This window comes from Doryrhamphus excisus, linkage group LG16, assembly GCF_037039965.1.
Source record: "Doryrhamphus excisus strain RoL-2023G ecotype Guam linkage group LG16, RoL_Dexc_Guam_v1.1, whole genome shotgun sequence".
Classification (NCBI taxonomy): Eukaryota; Metazoa; Chordata; class Actinopteri; order Syngnathiformes; family Syngnathidae; genus Doryrhamphus; species Doryrhamphus excisus.
The window spans coordinates 16,265,967-16,289,851 of NC_136372.1; the positions used below are offsets into that span (position 1 = coordinate 16,265,967).

General features: G+C 41.0%; 1 protein-coding gene across 1 annotated transcript in view; it reads left to right on the forward strand.

Annotated features, from left to right (window-relative positions):
* The window catches only part of grin2aa (glutamate receptor, ionotropic, N-methyl D-aspartate 2A, a), a 164,689-nt gene extending 147,139 nt beyond the window's left edge, over positions 1-17,550 (forward strand). The window contains exons 11-15 of the mRNA XM_078797181.1: positions 652-812; positions 6,318-6,407; positions 8,919-9,016; positions 11,853-12,091; positions 15,277-17,550. Coding sequence (XP_078653307.1) covers positions 652-812; positions 6,318-6,407; positions 8,919-9,016; positions 11,853-12,091; positions 15,277-17,262 — 2,574 coding nt within the window. The 3' untranslated portion in view covers positions 17,263-17,550. The remainder of the gene's footprint in view (positions 1-651; positions 813-6,317; positions 6,408-8,918; positions 9,017-11,852; positions 12,092-15,276) is intronic.
* The last annotated feature ends 6,335 nt before the right edge of the window (positions 17,551-23,885 follow it).

Consider the following 23,885-nt stretch of genomic DNA (forward strand, 5'->3'; position numbering starts at 1 on the left):
ATTGATGAGACACTAGCCACCTCAGGTAGTATGCTAATGTATTTATGATTGTATTTATGTCTAAGATGGCATACTTTGCCTTATGTCCACTGTCCACTATCTTGGGTAATACAAGTGTAAATGTGACTATAGGGGAGTTATTTCATGTCTGCAGAGCTCTAATAATGCCTTATTTTGTAATCCGAAGATAAAATATTTGACATATTTAAGAAAAAATACATTTCAGTCATAATAATTTTCTGCAAATAAAGTCATAATATTCTAAGAAATATTTATAAAGATTGTGAATAAAGTTGAAATATTTGGGAAATTACAAAAAAATTAAAAAAAGCAACAACAAGAAAATAATGCACATTTTCACTTATATCATAATAGTTATAGTGAGTTATAATAATATAATTCATCTATACAACAAAGCTGAGATGCCGTTTTTTCTTGAAATATCCAGTAGATAACTTCTTAGCATGTTTCGCTATGTGGCCCCTTGGTGGAAGAAGTATGGCCATCCCTGGTCTACATGACAAATAAAGGGATTGACCTCACCGTTCCGGTACTTCTGGAGGCCACTCTACCTTCTGTTGAACCGATTTCATAACCTCCACCTTTCCCCCTTCTACTGATGCAATCCTGTTGTCCTTCTCTCTTGTACAGTTTCAGAACCCGTACGCTTACTCGCCTCCTTTCCGCTTCGGCACCGTTCCAAATGGATCCACTGAAAGGAACATCAGGAAGAACTACCCGTCCATGCACCAGTACATGGTCAAGTATCACCAAACAGGAGTTCAGGATGCACTTGTCAGCCTCAAATCTGGGTATGGAGATGCGTGTGTGTGTGTGTGTGTGTGTGTGTGTGTATGCAAAGTGATCTCACATCTTCACATTTTCAAATTGTATTCTACGATAAAATGCGATACAGTAATCCCTCGACACGTCCCGCTTTTTGAATTTCTTCCTTCTATAAAGGTTTTTCCAAATTATATCACCATAATGAATAAACCATGCTGTTTTATGGTTGATTATGGCCTATTATTACTAAAAAAAATAATAATTCAAATCATTTTCAAGCATAAAAATGACTAAATTAACCAAAATACAAATACAAGGCATTCAGAAGATGCGTTCAAACACGCTGGCCTTCTACACCGGTCACTAGGTGTCAGTAATGTTACTGTAATGTTCCGTGAGACACACAAGCACCAGACTTGATAGCCGGAACTTATTTCAGGTCTGAACGATCTGGCTGGAATTCAACTCTGATGCCCTGACGCCACTTCCTGTCCACCCACCACTCAGCTCCCTGAGCACAGGAACACATTTATAGCAACACACACAAGTACAAGTCTTATTTATATGTCTACTATATTAGGTTATAGCAATGTAAAGCTGACTATAGGGGTGCTAGTTCACGTCTGGAGGGCTTTCATGCTATTTAAAAACCAAATTTAGAAAGTCATAAACAGGTTTTTTATGCTGTAGCTACGCAAATATTTGATTAATAAATAAGGAATTCACTTATCAATTAACAGTGATAAACGAGGGGTTACTGTTTTTTAGAATAACTATAAATAATTTTCATTTAGTTGTTGCCAATTCAGGAAAAAAAAATGTGTAGAAAGTGTGATTAAACGATTGGTTTGTGGGAGTAAACACACATCTCTCACAAATACAAAAGGTGTGTGTGTAATTGCATGTCTGATTGTGTGTGTGTGTGTGTGTGTGTGTGTGCGCCGTGACGTGTGTGACAGCTCCTGTGAGACTGGGGATGAATGAGACTCCTCACTGGGAACAGCAGCATCTATTTTTAGTGGCCGGTCTCTATAATGGGACTGGCTGGGGTGTGTGTGTGTGTGTGTGTGTGTGTGTGTGTGTGTGTGAGTGAGTCGGGGATGGGGGGTGTTTAAGGGATATAACACAGCGAACCAAGGACATATTGGAAAAGTGGAATTGTTGAATAGAAGTAAAGACGGTGAGAGCAGAAAAATGGAGGAGATGGAGCGGTGAACTCATCCCACCATCACATGGGAAAAGGAAGAAGATGTGTGTATGTGTGTGGGGGGGGGTTATTGGGGGGCAGTGTAGCCAAGGGCAAATGGTGTGATTGGAAGAATTGAAGGATCGGAGAAGAGCTGCAGGTTAAGGCCATTAAAGTGGAGAAAAAGAAAGCGGTAATGGATTGAGTAAAGAGTGCCAACAAAAGAAGAGGAGAAGGGGGAATTAAAAGTGAGAAGATTCGAGCTGTAGAAGGAAATTGCGGTCGCCATGATGTGGTTTCATCCTCCCATCATCCATGAGTCATAAAACATGAATCGCATCTCCGGTCATGTACACGATGTAAACATGCAAAGCTAGCAAGCCAAAGCCCGAACGGAGTAAACACGTACGCTGGTGTGTACATCTGCACTCCAAACAGCTAACTGGCGGCTCTCGCGCACGCAGTAATTCCCTCATTGATAATTCTATTTGGCGGCATTAGCAGATGAGCAATGCTGCGGCATTCAGCTGTTTAAGGCTCGATGGCTGGATTAGCTCTGATCACACATAATGCTGACAGGCTTTTACACGCGCAATCTGCTACAGCCACAAGAACCAAAACTATGCACGGGGCGGGGAAATCGTATCAGCACTTCTGAGACGGAAATCGGACAAGATTCAGGCTAGTTTGGGTTTTGGGGGGGGGGGGGGGGGGGGGCGTTCAAAGCAAAAACAGATGACATTCTTGTTTGATTTTAGAACTGCAACAGTTCATCCATGATTAATCCTTTTCATCAACTATTTTGGTATTCGATTAATCTTTTTTTTTTAATGCATGTGGTTCATTGATGACTCTGATGCAAACCAAACTACGAACTGTTTGTGTTTGGTTCAGAATGATTTAGTCCATTTAGCGGAAGGGTGTCCAAACTGCGGCCCGGTGGCCATTTATGTCTCCCCGTGCATGCGTGTTTTTTTTTTCCGGGTACTCCGGTTTCCTCCCACATTCCAAAAACATGCTAGGTTAATTAGCGACTCCAAATTGTCCATAGGTATGAATGTGAGTGTGAATGGTTGTTTGTCTAAATGTGCCCTGTGATTGGCTGGCAACCAACAGTCCAGGGTCTGGTCACCCCAAGTCAGCTGGGATAGGCTCCAGCCTGCCCATGCGACCCTCTTGAGGATAAGCGGCATAGAAAATGAATGAATGGAAGAAAGTCATAGTATAAAACGTGAAAAGCCATCATTTTCTAGCTAGCTAGCGACATACTGTACATAGTTACCATGTCCAAACTGTCGGAGCATCATTATTATCTAGCATGGAATTCACCACAGCTGCACGGGTTGTTACCGCAATCCTCTCCATCTCTCCGTGATGACATCACAGAACTGATGGACAGCCCCCCTGCATAGCCTAACTACTCTAAAAATATATCCACATATTGGCCCCAATGAGATGATATCCAAAAATAACCAAAATGGCTGCTCAAATGTCAAGAGGTGCGATCCGCCGTACGGATCTCTCACCAGAAATGACTAGAACCTGCAACCCCCCCCCCATCTGAGAAGAATGTACAATATGTGTTCTTTAACTATGCACGGGCGTCCTTGGAGTCGACATCCTCTTGATGGCGGCATATGTTGTTCCAAACGGCCGTGCATTAATTGCGGCGTCAACAGACGCGCTGCTTACCTTCCCCAAGGGCGCTGACACAATCTGAGTCCTCGACACCATCATAGCGGTCTGGATGGTCCGCGTGGTCTTGACCTGAGATTGTGACGGCTCTGAAGCACGGTGCCACGTAATTACGCTGCGTCCCTGATGCCTCTAAACCGAAACATATATAAGCGGTTATATCAGCAACATTATCTGTTATTTTTTAACAATATGGAACATAGAAAACCGATCTGTAGTTTTTGTAAATTCTTCATTTTCATGTCACTACTTCATTTCATGTCACTACCCATACTTTCCATTTTTTTTTTATTAATTTTCACATCTCAGATGTACTTATTTTTCTTCAAATCAAAGCAATCACATGCTAGCCGCCCCCGTTTTCATTTGGAGTTCCCCAGGGCTCTATCTTTAGCCCCCTCTTCTTCATCCCCTACCTCATTCCTCTCAATCAGATATTCCATAAATCAGTGGCGTGCAGTTATGAAATCAATATTTGTCCACTGAACCGTGTTATAAATGTCCTTCCTGTATGATTCAAATCAGTTTTAATATTTTCTTGAAGGAAAACTGCACTTTTTGGGGGAATTCACAACCACACGGGGGGCTGCACGGCGGTCGTGTGGTTAGCGCGCAGCTAGGAGACCAGAGTTCAATTCCACTCTCGGCCATCTCTGTGGAGTTTGCATGTTCTCCCCGTGTATGCGTGGGTTTTCTCCGGGTACTCCGGTTTCCTCCCGCATTCCAAAAACATGCTAGGTTAATTAGCGACTCCAAATTGTCCATAGGTATGAATGTGAGTGTGAATGGTTGTTTGTCTATGTGTGCCCTGTGATTGACTGGCCACCAGTCCAGGGTGTACCCCGCGCCTCTCGCCCGAAGACAGCTGGGATAGGCTCCAGCACCCCCGTGACCCTCATGAGGAAAAGTAGAAAATGAATGAATGAAGTAAATACACCAAAATGCTATGAAAATATTCCTCATAATATTACATTATACTTGTAAAATTATAACATTTCTATTAATATTTACTTTAATCTTGTTAAATTACGGCTGATTTTTCAATTGCCAGGACATAAATGGCCACTGGGCCGCAGTTTGGACACCCTTTTGCTAAATGGACCAAATCAATATGAACCAAACACAAACAGTTCCTAGTTTGGTGTGGATCAGAGTCGCCAATGAACCACATAAATTAAAAAAAAAAAGATTAATCGAATACCAAAATAGTTGGGATAGGCTCCAGCACTTTTGGGAAGTCGTCCGCGGGATTGACGTTGCTAAACGTGCTTTAAGTGTTGGCTAAATGAAATAAAATACAAACATAAGATGCATTCAAAGACATGCGATGATATGTAGTATTCTACACTGACCAGTAGGTGTCGGTAATGTCACTATATTTGGTCATAGGAGTGTAAAGGTGACTATAGGGATGCTATTTCATGTCTAGAGGGCTCTAATGTTAAAAAGCTTATTTGGAAGGTCATAAACGTTAATGTGCAGGCCTCACAGTTCAATTCAACCCGAGTTCAATTCCACCCTCGGCCATCTCTGTGTGAAGTATGCATGTTTTCCTTGTGCATGGGTTTTTTCCGGGTACTCCGGTTTCCTCACACATTCCAAAAACATGCTAGGTTAATTAGCGACTCCAAATTGTCCATAGGTATGAATGTGAGTGTGAATGGTTGTTTGTCTAGGGAGTTTTTTTTTATAGGCGAGTCCACATTACCTGCATTGGTAGGGAAGAACTGCCCGTACGAGGTGGCATTCACTGGCACTCGTACGCACAGAAAGTGGAAAGACATGGATTCCGGCGTCTCTTCACGGCTTCACACATGGACCCCCGCCTACAAACCGAGTTGGATCATTTCTTTCTGTCATATAGTTGTGACATCATACAGAGAAAAGTCGCTTGCAGTGCTCGCTTCATCCTGAAGGGGCGACGTTCTGCATGACCCGGAAGGTGCTTGTCACTGCTGTCCTTCCGCTATGAATCATGCCGCACGTCCCTGCCATAAATATGACATCCAATTCCACCGCTCTCAGCTTTACCCGCTTCGTAGCGCTCGGGTTTCTACTCGCCGACTCGATTCTGGATGCTTAAGCAAATGACCGAGTTAAACGATGGCCTGTGAGGCTTTTGTTAAAGGGCTAGATCTGACAATCAGTAAATGCCAGGCGGTCACCACTAGCAGAGCTCTGTGTGTGTGTGTGTCTTTGTTCATGACAGTATCAGTTACACCGAAAATGTCAAATCTGGAATGTGTGTGTGTGTGTGTGTGTGAGCAGTAGGTCAAAGGCAAAGAGAGAGAAAAAAGATGGCGTAAATGTTTGTGTTTGTCTAAACTTTGTTGTCCCGAGTGCCTCCGAGGCCCCTATTATCAGTGAAGTGTGAGTATTGAACCGCCGCCCCTCCCCCGTTGCGTCCTCCGTGTGTTGGCTAACGCTGGGATTGAAGTCCTATCGGAGATGATTTAACACGGAATCGAGCCCCACATAAACACAACACATTCCGGGGGGCATCGATGTGTCTTCTGCTCTCCCGCCTGCCTGGTCGGCAGACTTGTCATTCTCACGCTTTAAACGATTTGACTCACCCCAAATACCGTCTTTTATCCCCACCCCCTCCACTTCCCCCCACCCTGTTTTGTCTGATGCTCTTTTTTTGCAGTAAACTGGATGCCTTCATCTATGATGCGGCGGTGTTGAACTACATGGCCGGCAGGGATGAGGGATGTAAGCTGGTGACCATTGGCAGCGGGTAACTGTTTCTCCTCAGTCCTACGTTTACACATCACAGACACGCATCGCCAACTTTATTCGTTTATTTAAGCGTTGCCGTCATTCGTTTTGGACATTCAATAGTGGACCAACAAGCTCCCCTTTTTGCCTTTCTTGTTGTGGTTTTGGTTGGGGAATCCTGACGAGACCACACCCGTCTAAACACCACATACAGTACTCCATTTTTATAATGACGAATTGGTTCCAGATCCGACCGCCATAAGGGAATTTAGTCTTTGTTTTTTTTTATGAATGAAATATTTCCATAGTTGGAGCAACCTCTAAATAAGTGTCCTTATTGGAGAAGGCTGCACGGTGCACGAGTGGTTAGCGTGAAGACCTCACAGCTAGGAGACCCGAGTTCAATCCCAGCCTCGGCCATCTCTGTGTGGAGTTTGCATGTTCTCCCCGTGCATGTGTGGGTTTTCTCCGGGACTTTTGGGAAGTCATCCGCGGGATTGACGTTGCTAAACGTGCTTTAAGTGTTGGCTAAATGACATAAAATACAAACATAAGATGCATTCAAAGACATGCGATGATATGTAGTATTCTACACTGACCAGTAGGTGTCGGTAATGTCACTATATTTGGTCATAGGAGTGTAAAGGTGACTATAGGGATGCTATTTCACGTCTAGAGGGCTCTAATGTTAAAAAGCTTATTTAGAAGGTCATAAACGTTAACGTGCCGGCCTCACAGCTGGGAAACCCGAGTTCAATTCCACCCTCGGCCATCTCTGTGTGGAGTATGCATGTTCTCCCTGTGCATGTGTGGGTTTTCTCCGGGTACTCCGATTTTCCTCCCACATTCCAAAAACATGCTAGGTTAATTAGCGACTCCAAATTGTCCATAGGTATGAATGTGAGTGTGAATGGTTGTTTGTCTATATGTGCCCTGTGATTGGCTGGCCACCAGTCCAGGGTGTACCCTGCCTCCCGCCCGAAGAAGACAGCTGGGATAGGCTCCAGCAACCCCCCGCGGCCCTCGTGAGGATAAGCGGTCGAAAATGAATGAATGAATGAGTTCTCCTCATATTTTGTGTGGAAGTGGTAACTTTTTGGCTTCTTATTTTGTCTTTCCCCACCCTCGGTCATCTCTGTGTGGAGTTTGCATGTTCTCCCTGTGCATGCACGGGTTTTCTCCGGGTAGTCCGGTTTCCTCCCACATTGCAAAAACATGCTAGGTTAATTAGCGACTCCAAATTGTCCATAGGTATGAATGTGAGTGTGAATGGTTGTTTGTCTATATGTGCCCTGTGATTGGCTGGCCACCAGTCCAGGGTGTACCCCGCCTCCCGCCCGAAGAAGACAGCTGGGATAGGCTCCAGCATGACGATAAGCGGTAGAAAATGAATGAATCACCGTTACACTACTATTAGCCAATAAATAGCCATAAATAACACTTGTGCTTGTGTGTGTCGCTGTAAATACGTTTGGGGCTGGTGGGGGCCGGACAGGAAGTGACAAAAGTTGAGTTTTAGCTTTAACAGTAGCCTGTGTTTGAGATTATTGTGCCGGTTGTGAGCTCATTCAAGCCTGCAATAACGGCCTGTTGGTCTGGTGCTTGTGTATTTAGGCACAGGCACAATAATCTCAAACACAGGCTACTGTTAAAGCTAAAACTCAACTTTTGTCACTTCCTGTCTGGCCCCCACCGGACAGGAAGTGACTCCCTTAGCACCTGAACGTATTTACAGCGACACACACGAGCACAAGTGTTATTTATGTCTTATTATGTCTACCATATTGAGTAATAGGAGTGTAAAGGTGACTATAGGGGTGTTATTTCATGTCTGGAGAGCTCTCATCATGTCAAAACCTGTATTTAGGCACATGCACAATAATCTCAAACACAGGCTTTTGTTAAAGCTGAAACTAAACTTTAATTCAAAGATAAGTTCAGGTACTAGGGGAGTCACTTCCTGTCTGGTGGGGGCCAGACAGGAAGTGACTCCCCTGAACGTATTTACAGCGACACACACGAGTGTTATTTATGTCTTATTATGTCTACCATATTGAGTAATAGGAGTGTAAAGGTGACTATAGGGGTGTTATTTTATGTCTGGGGAGCTCTCATCATGTTAAAACCCATATTTAAGAGGTTTTAAACAGGTTTTCTATGCTGAAACTACGAAAATATTCCATTTATGAGAAAGCGAGCACTATTTGAGGGAAATTCACTTATCACGGTTGGCTTTGGAACAATCAATCAACAGTCTTTAAACTTTTCTGACACACCTTGTATAATAATCTGACCTATCGAGCTTAAGTTTTAGCACACACACATATATTCATTTTCATCACCGTGTCTCATAAATGTAAGTTCGGCTTCCCAACTGTAGGGGGAGCCCTGGAGCAAAGCAGTATTGGACCTTGAGTTTCCAACGCATGTCCATTCCCCGCTGTTGGAAACCATTGTTTCAAGGCTGAGGCGTTCCATTCCGGCGTACTTGCGAGTGTGTGTCTGTTTATGTGGACCTTGCTTCATTCAGGTACATCTTTGCCACCACCGGCTACGGCATCGCTCTGCAAAAAGGCTCCTACTGGAAGCGACAGGTGGACCTGGCCATCCTAGCCATCATTGGAGATGGTGAGAACCGCACACAGGCATTACGGTCTTAAGGAAGCGGATTGCGCTGTTCCTTTGCCGGCATTGTAATTCTTACACACACACACACACAGCGATGCCTAGTCTGCTGACGACACAAAAGCCAAACAGTGAAGTATAAATAGTTGTTTGATGTTATTCTGGACACAAAAGGCTTCTTTAAAGAGAGCAAAGTAGGCAATAGATTCATTCCTACACTGCAAATCTGCGTGTATGTTGCATTAGCAGAATGCCTTTCCTTTATTGCCTTGGCCTTTAACCCGCATTGTCAACATTTTTCTCCGACAAAGCAAAGAATAGTCAGATTCATGGCTTCAGTGTTTCATTCACATTCATACATAAAGCACATTGTTGTGTACATAAGCACGCAAACCTTACCCGAGCTGTACTTCACGGGTGTGAATCAAAATAGTGTTTCATCTCGCAGGGTTCACACGCGTCATGGAAATCCGGGAAAATTAATTTTAAATTTTCCAGTCATGGAAAATATATGGAAAATTAAATTTAATAGTAATGGTAATGGTTTAATTTCATTTGAACATGCATCAGATTACAATTGAGTGCCATCCCATAATCAGTTCCCAGTTCCACATGTCCAAAAAGGAGTAGGAAGAAGCAAAGCTAATTAAATCTTACCCCTCCATCTGGTACTTTTACAATCAGTAACTGTTACATTTGTTCACTTCCTGCTTTCCTAATATAATTTTGATTTTATTTTTGTGTGTCACTGCTTTCTATAATACAGTTTAGGGTATTTTTATTTTTTTTAATAATGCACCTCGTACCGAAGTACAAGGTGATATGACCATCCAATGACATAATGTGTACCATAGTAACTATCAATATAGTGATATATATAGCACATCATGACTGGTTCAAGACTCTTCATCCTTGTATTTAGCAAACATCAACTGCTTGTATTGTTTCTTGAATTGGCTCATCGTTGTGCATTGTTTGATTTCCTTACTCAATCCATCCCATAGTTTGATTCCACATACTGAAATGCTATGGCTTTTTAACGTAGTCCTAGAATATAAGTGTTTCAAATGTAGTTCTTCCCTGAGATCATATTTCTCCTCTCTTGTATAGAAGTATTGGATGACATTTTTAGGTAATTGGTTATTTTTAGCCTCATGCATTATTTTAGCTGTTTGAAGATGAACTATATCAGCAAGTTTTTAGAAATAAGGAAATTAGTATGTTCTCTGTTTGCATTATGAATTATCATTAAGACTTATGATTTCTTTGTCTTACTTTGTTACAAAACAATTCATTCCTCTCTGATAAGATGAACAATAAAATGCAAGACATAAAACGAGTGGGACACCACTTTGAAAAATGTTTGATGCAAGTTTGAAGACTCGAGGATTTTGGGGAGGGGGAAAAAAAAAAAAGACAACAACAGGGAATCATTTAATCAAAGAAAGTGCTTTTATGATTGCATTATGATAAAAGGGCTAGGACATTTATTTAATGCTTGCCTGGGATGCCGAGCCGCTTGGCTTGCTTCTCAAAAGGAGCAGAGGCAGTTGATGTGATTTATAGGCATTTACTTCGCTTCTCTTTACTTTGTAGCTTTGATGAATGGCTGAAAGTATTACAAGGTAGCGCATAAAGTGCAGGATGCAATCATTGTTTAGCCAGAAAATATGAAGTACGTAATTATCATTTATATTATACAGTAAACCCCCACTTTGACAGGGGGTTCACTTCCAAGGGCCTGCCAACGACGGCTATAAAAATGTCTATTTTTGAAAATAAAATCCGACAAGCTTCACGTTTTCCGACAATTTGCCCAGAACAGTCCTGCTTCTCTCTTTAATTGCCATTGTTCACTCATGACGCAATCAATGTGTGAGCCTTAAAAATGCCTGACACACATTGTATAGATTAACCACTAATGGATGATAATGGATAATAAAGGCATACCTTTAGTCACCCCCCCCCCGGGACATTTAATCCAAAAGCATAAAAAAATGCCTCAAAATAATCCATAAAGGGTCATACTTGTTCAATTTGATACTAATAATTTGGATTAAATAGTTTCAAACTGCTTTTTCTGAGGAGTCCTTTATGTCGGTATGCAGACAGCAATGGTGCCCCCCCCCCCAACTCGGCAAAGGTCTGCACTCTGTAATCCAAACATTAAAAAAAGAGTCTCAGCGGGAAGCTTGACGCTGTTGTTGTTTTCCATGTAAGCCAGTTGTATGACAACAATGTACATTTAGCGCATCGCTACTCTGACCTACATATGTCAACGTTTAAACCCGCACATGTGCAGTTAAAAGGAATTAAAAATGAAAGCTGCTGGTGTATATCAGATCGCAATAGATGTACGGTAAATGCAGCGGTTTTTTTTTTCAGAATACTTTTAACCTGTTTGCATTCCTTCGGGTGTTTTTTTTTTTAAAACATGATGTATATATATCACTATATTGACACTTACTATGGTACTCATTATGTCATTGGATGCTCATATCACCTCGTACTTCGGTACATGACAAAAAATAAAAATTAATAAAATTACGTTTAAAAAATAAAATAAAATTAAAATAAATCAAAATGATATTGGGAAAGCAGGAAGTGAACAAATGTAACAGTTACTGATTGTAAAAGTACCAGATGGAGGGGTAGGATTTAATAAGCTTTGCTTCTTCCTACTCCTCTTGGACATGTGGAACTGTGAACTTATTATGGGATGCATTCAATTGTAATCTGATGCATGTTCAAATGAAATAAAACCATTACCATTACCAAATAGTTTGTACTGGTATTCCATTCCACTGGTCGAGAGTTGACATTCTGCTTCCCTTCTCAGGTGAAATGGAGGAATTAGAGGCTCAGTGGTTGACGGGTATTTGCCACAACGAGAAAAACGAAGTGATGTCCAGCCAGCTAGACGTGGACAACATGGCGGGGGTCTTCTACATGCTGGCCACCGCCATGGGACTCTCCCTCATCACCTTTGTCTCTGAGCATCTCTTCTACTGGAGGCTCAGATACTGCTTCACCGGGGTCTGCTCGGGCCGGCCCGGTCTTCTCTTCACCATCAGTCGGGTAAGGGCGGGTTGGGACTTCTATCCACGTAGCGGTACTGTTATAAGTCTGGCATTCCCATTCACTCATTCATTGGTGCAGTACTTCCTCTGCTCTGCAGGGGGCGACAAATATGTAATTTAATTATACAGTTTTGTGTTATTTTTTTTACTAAACAAGAATCCGACTTGCAAGTCATGTTGCCAGTTTGTATGTTAAAAGTTGAAATATTTAGTAAACAACTGGCGGGCCGGATTCAAACGCTTGGTGGGCCGCATTTGGCCCCCGGGCTGTAGTTTGCCCACCCCTGAGCAAATTGATAGCACGTCATGTTGCCAGTTTGTATGATAAAAGGTGAAATACTTAGAAAGCAACTGGTAGGCCGGATTCAAACGCTTGGTGGGCCGCATTTGGCCCCCGGGCTGTAGTTTGCCCACCCCTGAGCACATTGATAGCACGTCATGTTGCCAGTTTGTATGATAAAAGGTGAAATACTTAGAAAGCAACTGGTAGGCCGGATTCAAACGCTTGGTGGGCCGCATTTGGCCCCCGGGCCGCATTTGGCCCCCGGGCCGTAGTTTGCTCACCCCTGAGCTAGTTGCTACCAAGTCATGTTGCCAGTTTGTATGTTAAAAGTTGAAATACTTGGAAAGCAACTGGCGGGCCGGATTCAAACGCTTGGTGGGCCGCATTTGGCCCCCGGGTCGTAGTTTGATCACCCATGAGCTAGTTGATAGCAAGTCATGTTGCCATTTTGGATGTTAAAAGTTGAAATACTTGGAAAGCTACTGGCGGGCCGGATTCAAACGCTTTTTGGGCCGCATGTGGCCCTCGGACTGTAGTTTGCCCACCCCTGAGCTAGTCGATAGCACCGCCAGCGAGAGAGAAAGAACTCCTGCTGCTGCAGAGGATGTCGTCTTACAATAATTACAATCATTTTTGGGTCAAAAAAGGGCTCCTATATAAAAAAGGTAAAAAAATAAAAATATAAATAAATAAAAAGAAAAAAAAATAAAAATATAAATAAATAAAATATAAATAAATAAATAGAAATATAAATAAATAAAAATGTGAATAAATAATAAAAAAAAAAAAAAAATAAAATAAAAGAGGATTTTGGTCGGGCAATACAAGGAACAACAACCAAATGGTCAAACAGCAAACACAAAAAATCAACAATTAACAAGCTTTCAGTGACTGAGTAAGTCATACTGATAGATGCTGAATCCTTGTGTTCGCTCTCGTTTAGCAAAAAGGTCAGCGCTCCCCTTTCGTTGCGCCTGCGAGCAGAGGACGTGGACGTGCATCCATAAAAGCACTGCAGTGTCTGAACTCCAGTTCTGCCTGTCTGCGACTTATTATGGTTATTGGAAAAATAGACAAGATAAGACAAGTTCCTTGAGAATAATGAGGGGGTTACGTTTCATCAAACTTGCATGCCAGGAAAACAAATCAATACAACCTGAACAGACGACTGCTGGGGAAATGCTGGAATGTTAGTTCATATAAGAGGGAGACGATGAAGGTCAGACTCACATGCCGAGACACCCACAGACATTTGAATCAGGTGATTAGCATGTGTAGAACAACATGTATCTGCATAGAAATATCATACATCACAGGGAATTGATTCCAGATCCCGACTGTGATAAGTGAATTTTCGGGAAGTAAAGTTCCTTATTTAAAAATGGAGTATATTTGTCTTAGAGCATAGAAAACCTGCTTACTACCTTCCAAATATGTTTTTTTAACATTGTTAGAGCTCTCCGGACTTAAACTAACACCCCTATGGTCACCTTTACACTCTCACCCAATTCAGTAAACATTATACGAGTACTCTCAATAAGCCATATAGACATAAATAATATGATCAAGTCTGGTGCTTGTGTATTTCACTCATAAAACAGCCTGATTAATTTTTTTTTTAGTGTGAGTGAAATTCGAACCTTAAAGTGACGAGTGACTGCGTATGTTTGTGCATAGTTCTAACAAATACAGACATGGTGCGGATATCACTTCTTCACTTATAATAATAATTAATAAAAATAATTAACAATAATTACAAATACTTGAAAGTGTTTTAATCTGGCAAGAAGGACAAAGAAGTAGGAAAATTACCACTTCCAAACAGAATGAGAGGAGAACTTTTTTGCCATTTTTTATTATTAAATTATTAATAACAAAAATAAATTTAAATTAATTTTAATTATTATAATTTTTATTAATTAATTTAAAAATTAATTAAAAAATCGATTTTAATAACCAATTTAAATTTAAAATATTTTTTAATTAATAATTTAAAAATTTAAAAAAATGAAAAAAAGTTCTCCTCTCATTCTGTGTGGAAGTGGTAATTTTCCTATTTTGTTGTCCTTCTTGCCCGATTGAAAATTTATTCCAATTATGGAATAAATAAATCGGAGAGGCTAGCCAATTAGCTTGCTATGCTAGCAGTGGCTCTTTATGTCCTTGCATTGATTCCCAAGCCTCCACAATGTAATGTACACAAAGAATAATAAGAGGTTAAAGGGACTATAGGGGTGTTATTTCATGTCTAGAGGGCTCTAATGTTGAAACATGAATATAGAAAAGGCGAGCACAGGTTTTCTATGTTCTGATTATTAATGTTGAATTAAATTTGTGTCTGGAAGCAATTAACTGTGAAAAAAATATTACTATTATGATTGAAAATTAGCGTGTTAGTAAAAATCAAATGGAATAATTGGCACAAAACATCTTTTCTCGACAGATGGGATTTTTTTTATAAATCCTTTCACCAAAGTCCTAATGGACTGGATCATATTCGGTCTATGGAAATGGTCATTATGTTCATAACAGATCATTATCTCACGATGCAAGGTTGTGTTTTCCCGGCTGTTTAAGCATGATTTCCCATGAAAGACGAGCAAAGTAGTTAGACGGAAAGATGAAAGTCCTTTGTGAAGATCCGAAGTCTGCATCGGTTTAATACTCTCTGACTTGCCGAGTCACTGCCAGTTGAATGATTTGCACCCGCACATGTTTGGCACCCAGAAGATAAGTAATAATGTTTCTTCTCATCTCTCCTCATTTTTGTTTGAATCCTTTTTATGTTCGATTCATGCTTGTTTCATTTCATGTTATCTGTTGATCTCTTTTTTTTTTTTCCTTTTTCGCTCTGTACTCTACCATGCCTGCTACTTATTCATCAACGTGTCGCCATGCAGGGTATCTGGAGTTGCATCCACGGAGTCCACATTGACATGAAGAAAAAGACAGATCTGGATTTCAGTCCGCAAGACAAGATGCTGAAGCTCATCAAGTCGGCCAAGCACATGACAAACATGTCCAACCTGGGTGGCTCCCACATGAATTCGCCCAAACGTGAATTCATGCACTCAGCCGGGCCCATGATCATGGACATGATGGCGGAGAAGGGCAACTTCATTTACGCCGACAACCGAAGCTACGCTCCCAAAGATATGATGTACGGCGACACGGGCGACTTGCAGTCCTATCTAGCTAACCGCCATAAGGACCATCTGAATAACTACATCTTCCAGGGGGGCCAGCATCCTCTGACTTTGAACGATGCCAACCCTAATTCGGTTGAGGTCGCGGTTAGCGCAGATGCGGTGCAGACAAACGCTAAACCGACGAGAACCCTGTGGAAGAAGTCGATAGACACGCTTCGTTCCGCGCCACCCGGACCCTCGCCCATGCCTGACATGCTAATGCCGGACCCACGAATGTCAATGAAGACACAACGCTACCTCCCCGAAGATACGGCGCACTCGGATATCTCCGACTGTTCCAGCAGAGCGGCTTCGTACAAGGACCCGGAAAACAACAAGCACCTGAAAGGAAAGGACAACTTAAAAAAAAGACCCGTGACTTCAAAATACCCGAGAGACTGTAGCGAGGTTGAGCTGTCCTACTTAAAAACCAAACAGGTCAGCGGCGGAACCAACCAACTCGGTCGAGGAACCGGAGAGAAAATCTACACCATCGACTCGGATCGAGAAATGAGCTTGCACTCGGATCCCATCCACTACCGCGAGAGTCGCGGTCTCGCGGCCGATGATTTGGAATACCCGGAAATCTACTCGGACCACAGCGATAACTACCGAAAATGTGAGCAGCCAATTATTCATCTGAACTCGTCGCCGCTTCATCACACGGATTCGGATCTTCTACCGGACCCGACTTATGCGAAACACTACAACCTAAAAGAGAAAAACCTGTCCCCGCACGAGTCCATCGACCGCTACAAACAAACGCACTGCCGTTCCTGCTTGTCAAAAGTACCCGCTAGCTACCCTCCGACCGGGGCTTACACCCCGACGGGATCTGCATCGGCATCGGCGACGACCCGCTCACCTTATAATCGATGTGAAGCGTGTCTCCACACGGCAAACCTGTACGACATTAGCGAGGACCAGCTCCTCGCGGATCCGTTGGTGAGCCCCACAATGCTCCACCAGCAGCCGCAGCAACCAGACGACATGTTCGGTCTGTACTGGCCTCAAACAGACGGTCCGCACGTCCAGAAGAGGAACCGCTTGAGGCTGAACCGTCAGCACTCCTTTGACAACATATTACTAGAAAAACCCAAGGACTTGGACCTGGGTCGGCCGGCACGCAGCGTCAGCCTCAAGGAGAAAGACCGCTTTCTGGACTCTGCGTCCGACTCGCATTACGCAAACCTCTTCAACATGCGTCCGTACTCCGGAAAACTCTTCGGCACCACGTCCAAATCCATGATGTTTAACCACAACTTGGAAGAAAGCAAGAGGAGCAAGTCCCTGTACCCGGCCCATGGCTCGGAAAACCCTTTCCTGAGCCACTCGCTCAGAGACGACACCAGCAGCAGACTGGTCCACGGGCGGAGCTCCTCGGATATTTACAAACAGCTAGCGGCGGCTTCGCCGGCGGCGATCCTCGGAGCGGCACCCATCAAAACGCGCAACGATGCGAACAATCTCCGAGGCTCCTCGGTGAAATCCACCACATCGTACTGCTCACGGGACGGGCGCTTAGCGAACGACATGTACAATAAGGAGCATGTAATGCCTTACTCTGCCAATAAGACTTGTGCGTACCCAGCCTCGCGCGGCGGCGGCGGCGGCGGCACCGGCGTAAACGTAAACTCCGCCCAATTCAGCAATAGACGAGTGTATAAAAAAATCCCGAGTCTGGAGTCGGACGTTTAGTCATGTTTTCAGCTCTCTCTGGGTTTGTATTTATTCTCATTTGTTATCCACGAAGGGATGCCATAGCCACACTTTTCTTCTCTTGACATCGTCGTCGAAAAAGAACCTTCGCCGTTTCTTTGGTTTGAGACCGTCACCGCGGATGATGTCACATCTCCGCTATGGGACTCGTCACTTTAGGCTGCTTTAGATAGTACTTTGTCATTTTGTGTCTTGCCCGCACTCGGGAGATTAGTTATTGGCTCCCTCGGTTTTTTTTCGTAGGAGGCGCGGTTCCAGAAGAACATCTTGTTGAGTTGCGATCAGAATGAATGAAAAAAAAAAAACATGGCGGAGGTTGGCAAGTCATTAGAATCCATCGTCTTCATGCATATATTCCCAGTCTTTTTGTGTCCCACGTGGTTGAACAGGCGGACCAGATGGGCACACCGGGTTGCTTCGGGCCAAACGTAGGGCGACTTCTCCACGGGAGATGACTTCCTGGTCAAAGAGTCTACTGCTTGTTAGGCCCACGTCGGAAATGAAACATGAGATGGTTACACGGAACTGCTTCCGTAAAGTGGCTTCGGAGTAAAGTGGAGAAGATACGGCAAGTAGGTAATAATGTTTACAGACTGAAAAAAACTGAGGCAAAGTACTGCTTTTTTTTTTTTTTTTATTCTAGAAACTTTAAGATTTCTTCCTGATTCCGCCACCGGAATCACACCTACGTAGGCTTTGAGTGTTTGCTTAATAGTTAGCACAATAGCCATTAGTTTTTCAAACCTCTTTCCTACAATCGCTTTAAAAAAAAAAAAACAAAGACAAGGTTCTTTTTGCACGCGCGGATCTTTTTCCTGTTGTAGATTAGATAAAAAAAAAAAAAACACATATTCTGAAGTATATTTTCCATCTTTTTGAAAAAAAAGGGATGGACCTTTGTACAATCGAAACGTTGACCTTAGTAAATCAGTTCCAAGGTAAAGGTGGTGAACGGGAAGAGCCAAGAGTCGACTGGGAAAATGGGAAAAATAACCAAACATTTTCTTTTCTTTCTTGAACCACCTTGCCAATGATAAACAGGGTATTCGTTCATAAAAGAAATGACATGACACGTCACTGGGTGTAGCGTTGCATCCCTAATCTTGTTTTTTTTTTTGGTTTACATACAGTAACGTACACTATCCAAAGCCAGGGGTGTCCAAAGTCTAACCCAGGAGCCTTTTGAGGCCCAGTGTTGTTTTTTAATTGGTCAGAAGAACTTTCTAAACATAAAATATAACAAGAAAATGAAAAAAAAAAAAAAGTGGAAAGATCAGCAGTACTTTTTAAATTTTTTTGTTCAAGCAAAATCTAACAAAAAATGTATGAAAATTAGGTTGCGGTAATAATTCTAATCTGAGAACAATAAAGGGAAAACATGGGAATAAAGAAGAAAGGAAAATAAATAAACAGCTGCATGACAAAAATCTAATGTATTTTTACAATAACATAATATTATGAGGAAAAATGTAACAAAGATTATTCGATATAACACATTATTTAGTCATATAATAAAGTCATAACATAAAAACACAAAATGACGATTAAAGTTGTAATTTTCAAAGCGGCAATGTTACGAGAGTAAAGCCACAATATGGGAATTATTATAATAGTCATAATTATAAAAAATTTGCTGTTACAAAAATAAATAAATTAATTTTAAAAATGTTTAATGGTAAAAACAGCGTTTTTTTTTAGAATTAATTAATATAATTAAGAAAACAAGGTGTTCTAATGGGAAAAATTGTCACAATTTTTTGTGACATTAATTTTCAAACATAATATTATGAGGAAATGTGTCTTTTTTGTTGTTATATCAAAAAAAACTAACAAAACAAAATAAATGTATGCTTTTAAGTTGGGGAAAAGTCCTTTAAAAAATGTAAGAAAATTACTTAAAGGGCAACTGCACTTTTTTTTTTTTTAATTTTGCTCATCTTTCACAATCCTTATGTGAAACATGAACACATTTCTTTCCCTTTTCTGTGCCTTTGAGCGCGAGAAAACAAGTTAATATCATCTTGTTAGGGAACGGTCATGGGAAATACCTATTTTGACGCAAAAACCCTAAAAAAAAAAAAAAAAAAAATCCAAAAAACACCAACAGTGTTCCACTTACAGACCTGACTTGTACACTAACCAAGGTACAGCCGTATTATTATAATTATTGCAGCAGCTAACATGAAAACTATTTTTATCTCACGGACTCACACCACGCCTGCTAGTCGCTCGATGGAAGAGTGGATACCTAGCTTACCATTTGGCTGCAAAGACTCAATTTCAAGATGCCGTCAGCACTTTTTACCCGAGGACTGGAAGTCCTTGTGCTGGAAGATACAGCCATGGACATCTTAAGTGTTGTCGCTGCGGTTGTTGAAGGAACTAGCATAAATATTTTTCTCTGTCGTGTTTTAAATCATCAAAAATTAATGCAAAAAAAGTTAACCTAGGGCTTCATAGTCCAAACAGTTGTATCCCAATGACAGTATTGTAAGCTAGCTCCTATTAACTCGTTTTCCTGTGATGTTATTCACAGAAAAGGGACATTTTTGGGCAAAATTCCCCCAAAAACCGCAGTTCCCCTTTAAGACAAACAATATTTTTTCTTAAAATCTATGCTTTCACTACGTGGCCCTCTGCAGAAAAAGTTAGGACACCCCTGGCGTCACCTAGTAATAGAATCGCAAAAACTCCTGAGCATCCATTACTTTGCTTGCATTGGGATGCGAGCGAGGAATCCGAGGAAGTCTTGTGTGCGCATGGCAGCCCTTGGATACGCTTGAAGACAAAAACAACAAAAAAAAAAAAAACTTCCGCTTCTTGATGCGTTTTTTTTTTTTTTTTCGTTTGTTTGTGTTATTTTCCGAGGAAAAAAAAAAATTGCACACGCACATTCTTCCATGTCTGCTTCAAAATGTACAGTTTGGAAAAACAGAAGCATTTTATCTGTTGGACTGATTGGAATTTCACACGGACAAATTGTATCAAAATGAAATACCTCAGGATGATGAGTTTTCGGCGGGGAAGGGGCGGGGGGCTTCAACGTTAGCATCACAAAAAGACACTAAATATTTTGTAGAAAAGAACTTTAAAAAAAAAGCTGAAAAAATGTTTCTAGCGGCAGCAAACATAACCAAACCGATTTTTTTTTTTTTTTTTTTTGACATTTCAAGGTCTTCCAGTTGAGGAGGAAACGGGGGAGTTCAGTGTCACCCGTTACCAAAATGTGCACTTCAAAAGAATGGCGGATTTTACATAAATGTCCCAAAAAATTATTATATTTTTTTTCCCCGATGATGGCGTTTGACTCAACCATATCACTTTTTCATACTCTTGGAATATTTCCCTCCATTGCTTCAGCTTTCCCGACTGACTGATGAGCAATATGTCCTTATTTTTTTGCATCTTATCTGCATATTTATTAATATTATTATTATTATTATTATGACCATATATATCTCCACACACTGGTGTGAGCTGACGAGTGAACAATATTCACGTGTATAAAAAAAAAAAAAAAAAAGATATCAAGGCAGCACCCTGGCGTTTTATCATGGACTCATGACAGTTTGTTGTGTTCTTTCTACTTTTGCAGAACTGTCATGTAAACTGATGCTGTTTTACACACGCGCACCCAAACGCACCCCTGTGATGACAAACCCCCTGCTCTTTTTTAATGGCAAAAAATGTATTTTAATTCCATTTATTGATAAATAATGAGGTGATGGCATGCAACCCCAGATGTAACAATGTTTTTATGTTTCTGTTTGCTTTCATTTTGTCATGATGTTATTATGATCACTAACGCGTTGTAACCGGGTGTGAGTATATACATATTGGAGAGGGAAGGGGGTTATTTACTGTATGTTTTACACGCTGAAGATGCTGCTGCTGTGTCGGGGGGGTGGTGGTGGTGGTGTGGGGGTGTCTTGACTTCATTGACACACATTGGATTCATGCAGGGGTGTCCAAAGTGCGGCCCATGGGACCTTTTTTAGGATTTTGATGTTTTTTTTTTTTCGAAATACTTTTTAACAAAAACAGCAGAGATTTAATAATTGGCAGTGATTTTACAAAAACAAAGTGAAAATATTTCAAGAAAAAGGTTGGAATCAAATGAAGATTAAATTTTAAAGTAATAAGAATTTTTATAATTCATAATAAAGTCATAATACTTTGGAAAAAATTTACAGAGGAAGTTGTAATTTTTGGAGAATTAAATTACATAGAAAAAGATCAATTTTTTACTGCTTATCCTCACAAGATTTGCGGGTTTATGATGGAGCCTATCCCAGCTGACTTCAGGCGAGAGGCGGAGTACACCCTGGACTGGTGGGCCAGCCAATCACAGGGCACATATAGACAAACAACCATTCACACTCACATTCATACCTATTGACAATTTTTAGTCGCCAATTAACCTAGCATGCATGTTGTTGGAATAATTTTACTTTATTTTAGTTTTATTGTGCTAGGTTAACATGCTAGGTTAATTAGCGACTCCAAATTGTCCATAGGTATGAATGTGAGTGTGAATGGTTGTTTGTCTATATGTGCCCTGTGATTGGCTGGCCACCAGTCCAGGGTGTACCCCGCCTCTCGCCCTAAGACAGCTGGGATAGGCTCCAGCACCCCTCACCACCCTCGTGAGGATAAGCGTTAGAAAATGAATGAATGAATGAACCTTCTAAATTTGTTTTTTTTTTAACATTAGAGCTCTCTAGACATGAAGTAGCACCCCTATAGTCACTTATACACTCCTATAATTCATTATTTATGACATTACACAACTCTTTTGCTGGAGACCCGAGTTCAATTCCACCCTCGGTCATCTCTGTGTGAAGTTTGCATGTTCTCCCCGTGCATGTGTGGGGTTTTTTTTCCGGGTACTCCGGTTTCCTCCCACATTCCAAAAACATGCTAGGTTAATTAGCGACTCCAAATTGTCCATAGGTATGAATGTGAGTGTGAATGGTTGTTTGTCTATATGTGTCCTGTGATTGGCTGGCCACCAGTCCAGGGTCTGGTCACCCCAAGTCAGCTGGGATAGGCTCCAGCCTACCCCCACAACCCTTGTGGGGATAAGCGGCATAGAAAATGGATGGATGTAAGAAAGTCATAATATAATTCGAAACAAAAACTAAAAACTAAATTTCATAATTACGAAGGAAAAATGAAACTGTTGGAAAAATTGGCGATAAGAAAAAAAACAAGCAGAAATAGAATGTCGGAATATTACGGGAATAAATAAACTATAAGTTAATGCCATTTTACTAGCGTAATATTTATTTTATTTATTTTTTTGCGTAAAATTTAAATATTAAGTATTTTTTTAAATCATACAAACAAAATGAAATAATTTTTTGAAAATTAGGTTGCCGAAAAAAAGTGCTATTCTTACAAGAATAAAGACTTGATAATTATGAGAAGAAAATTTAAGAAATAGTTGAAAACAACAGAAAATTAATCCTTTTTTTCATGCATATGAAGTTAAAACATTAAAAAAAAATTCATAATATTACGAGAATGAATTTGGAATATTATAAGGAAAATTTTAGTTTTAGTAGCGTAAAGTTGTCGTATTAAAGAAAAGTGAAAATCAAAAGCTGATAAGAAACAAACAAGACAAAACAAGTTGTCATTTTTGGCAAATTAAGTTCGGAAAAAATTCAAAGATTATTTAAGAAATATGACAAAATATCAAACATAAAACAAAACAGCAGCAAAAAAAAAATTTCTTAGTAATAAAATATTTGTTCACTTTTTTCTTGAAATATATATCCAACCTCTAAGCATATCTCACAAAGTATCAAAGTTGCATCCTTATATTTCATAATGCGGGCCTCTTTGGAAAACCACTTGGACACCCCGCACCCCCTCTGTTTAACGGGTCCATCATCAGGTCCTGTTTTGCTTGCTGGAATTGCAGGCTGGGGGCGGAGGGGTTTTTGGTTCGGTTCGGCACGGCACGGCACGGCATCCTTGCTCTTCCTCTTCTTCTACGGCGGGTGAGAATTTGAAACGGCATCACCAGCTCCCCCTTCGTGTATAGTCAGGACTTCAGCTGTGACGAAGACAAAAAAAGTGGAAAAAAAAAAAACTGAGTCCGCTCTCCCTCCAAAGATACTCTTTCTTTATGCTTTGCTGTAAGAAAAGCTTTTTTTTTCCTTTTTTTTTTTTTTTTTTTTTTTTTTAAAAAAAAGCAAATTTGAGTAAACTACAAATTGAAAAGACATTTAAGGAACTATTTTGAATATATTTAGAAAGGACACCTGTAAACATGACTTGTAAATGACTACGGGAATACCACATCATGGAGAATTATACATGATAAAGAGGAAAACATATTTTTGGTGTGAATTTCACAGGAGCTCTTCTGTACAGTGGCACTCTCTCTCTCTCTCTTTTCTCTCTCTTTTCTCTCTCTTTCTCTCTCTCTCTGTAGAGCGACTAGAATAAAAGTTCACCATTCACAAGATTTTGCTGTCCTGTCAAAAACTCACTCTCTGTCTTTGTTACTTGATGCTAATGTATTCCTTTTTCCAGGAACGGAGGAAGTACTTCCTGTTTAGTTTTGCAAAACAAATGTAGTAGCGTTCAGA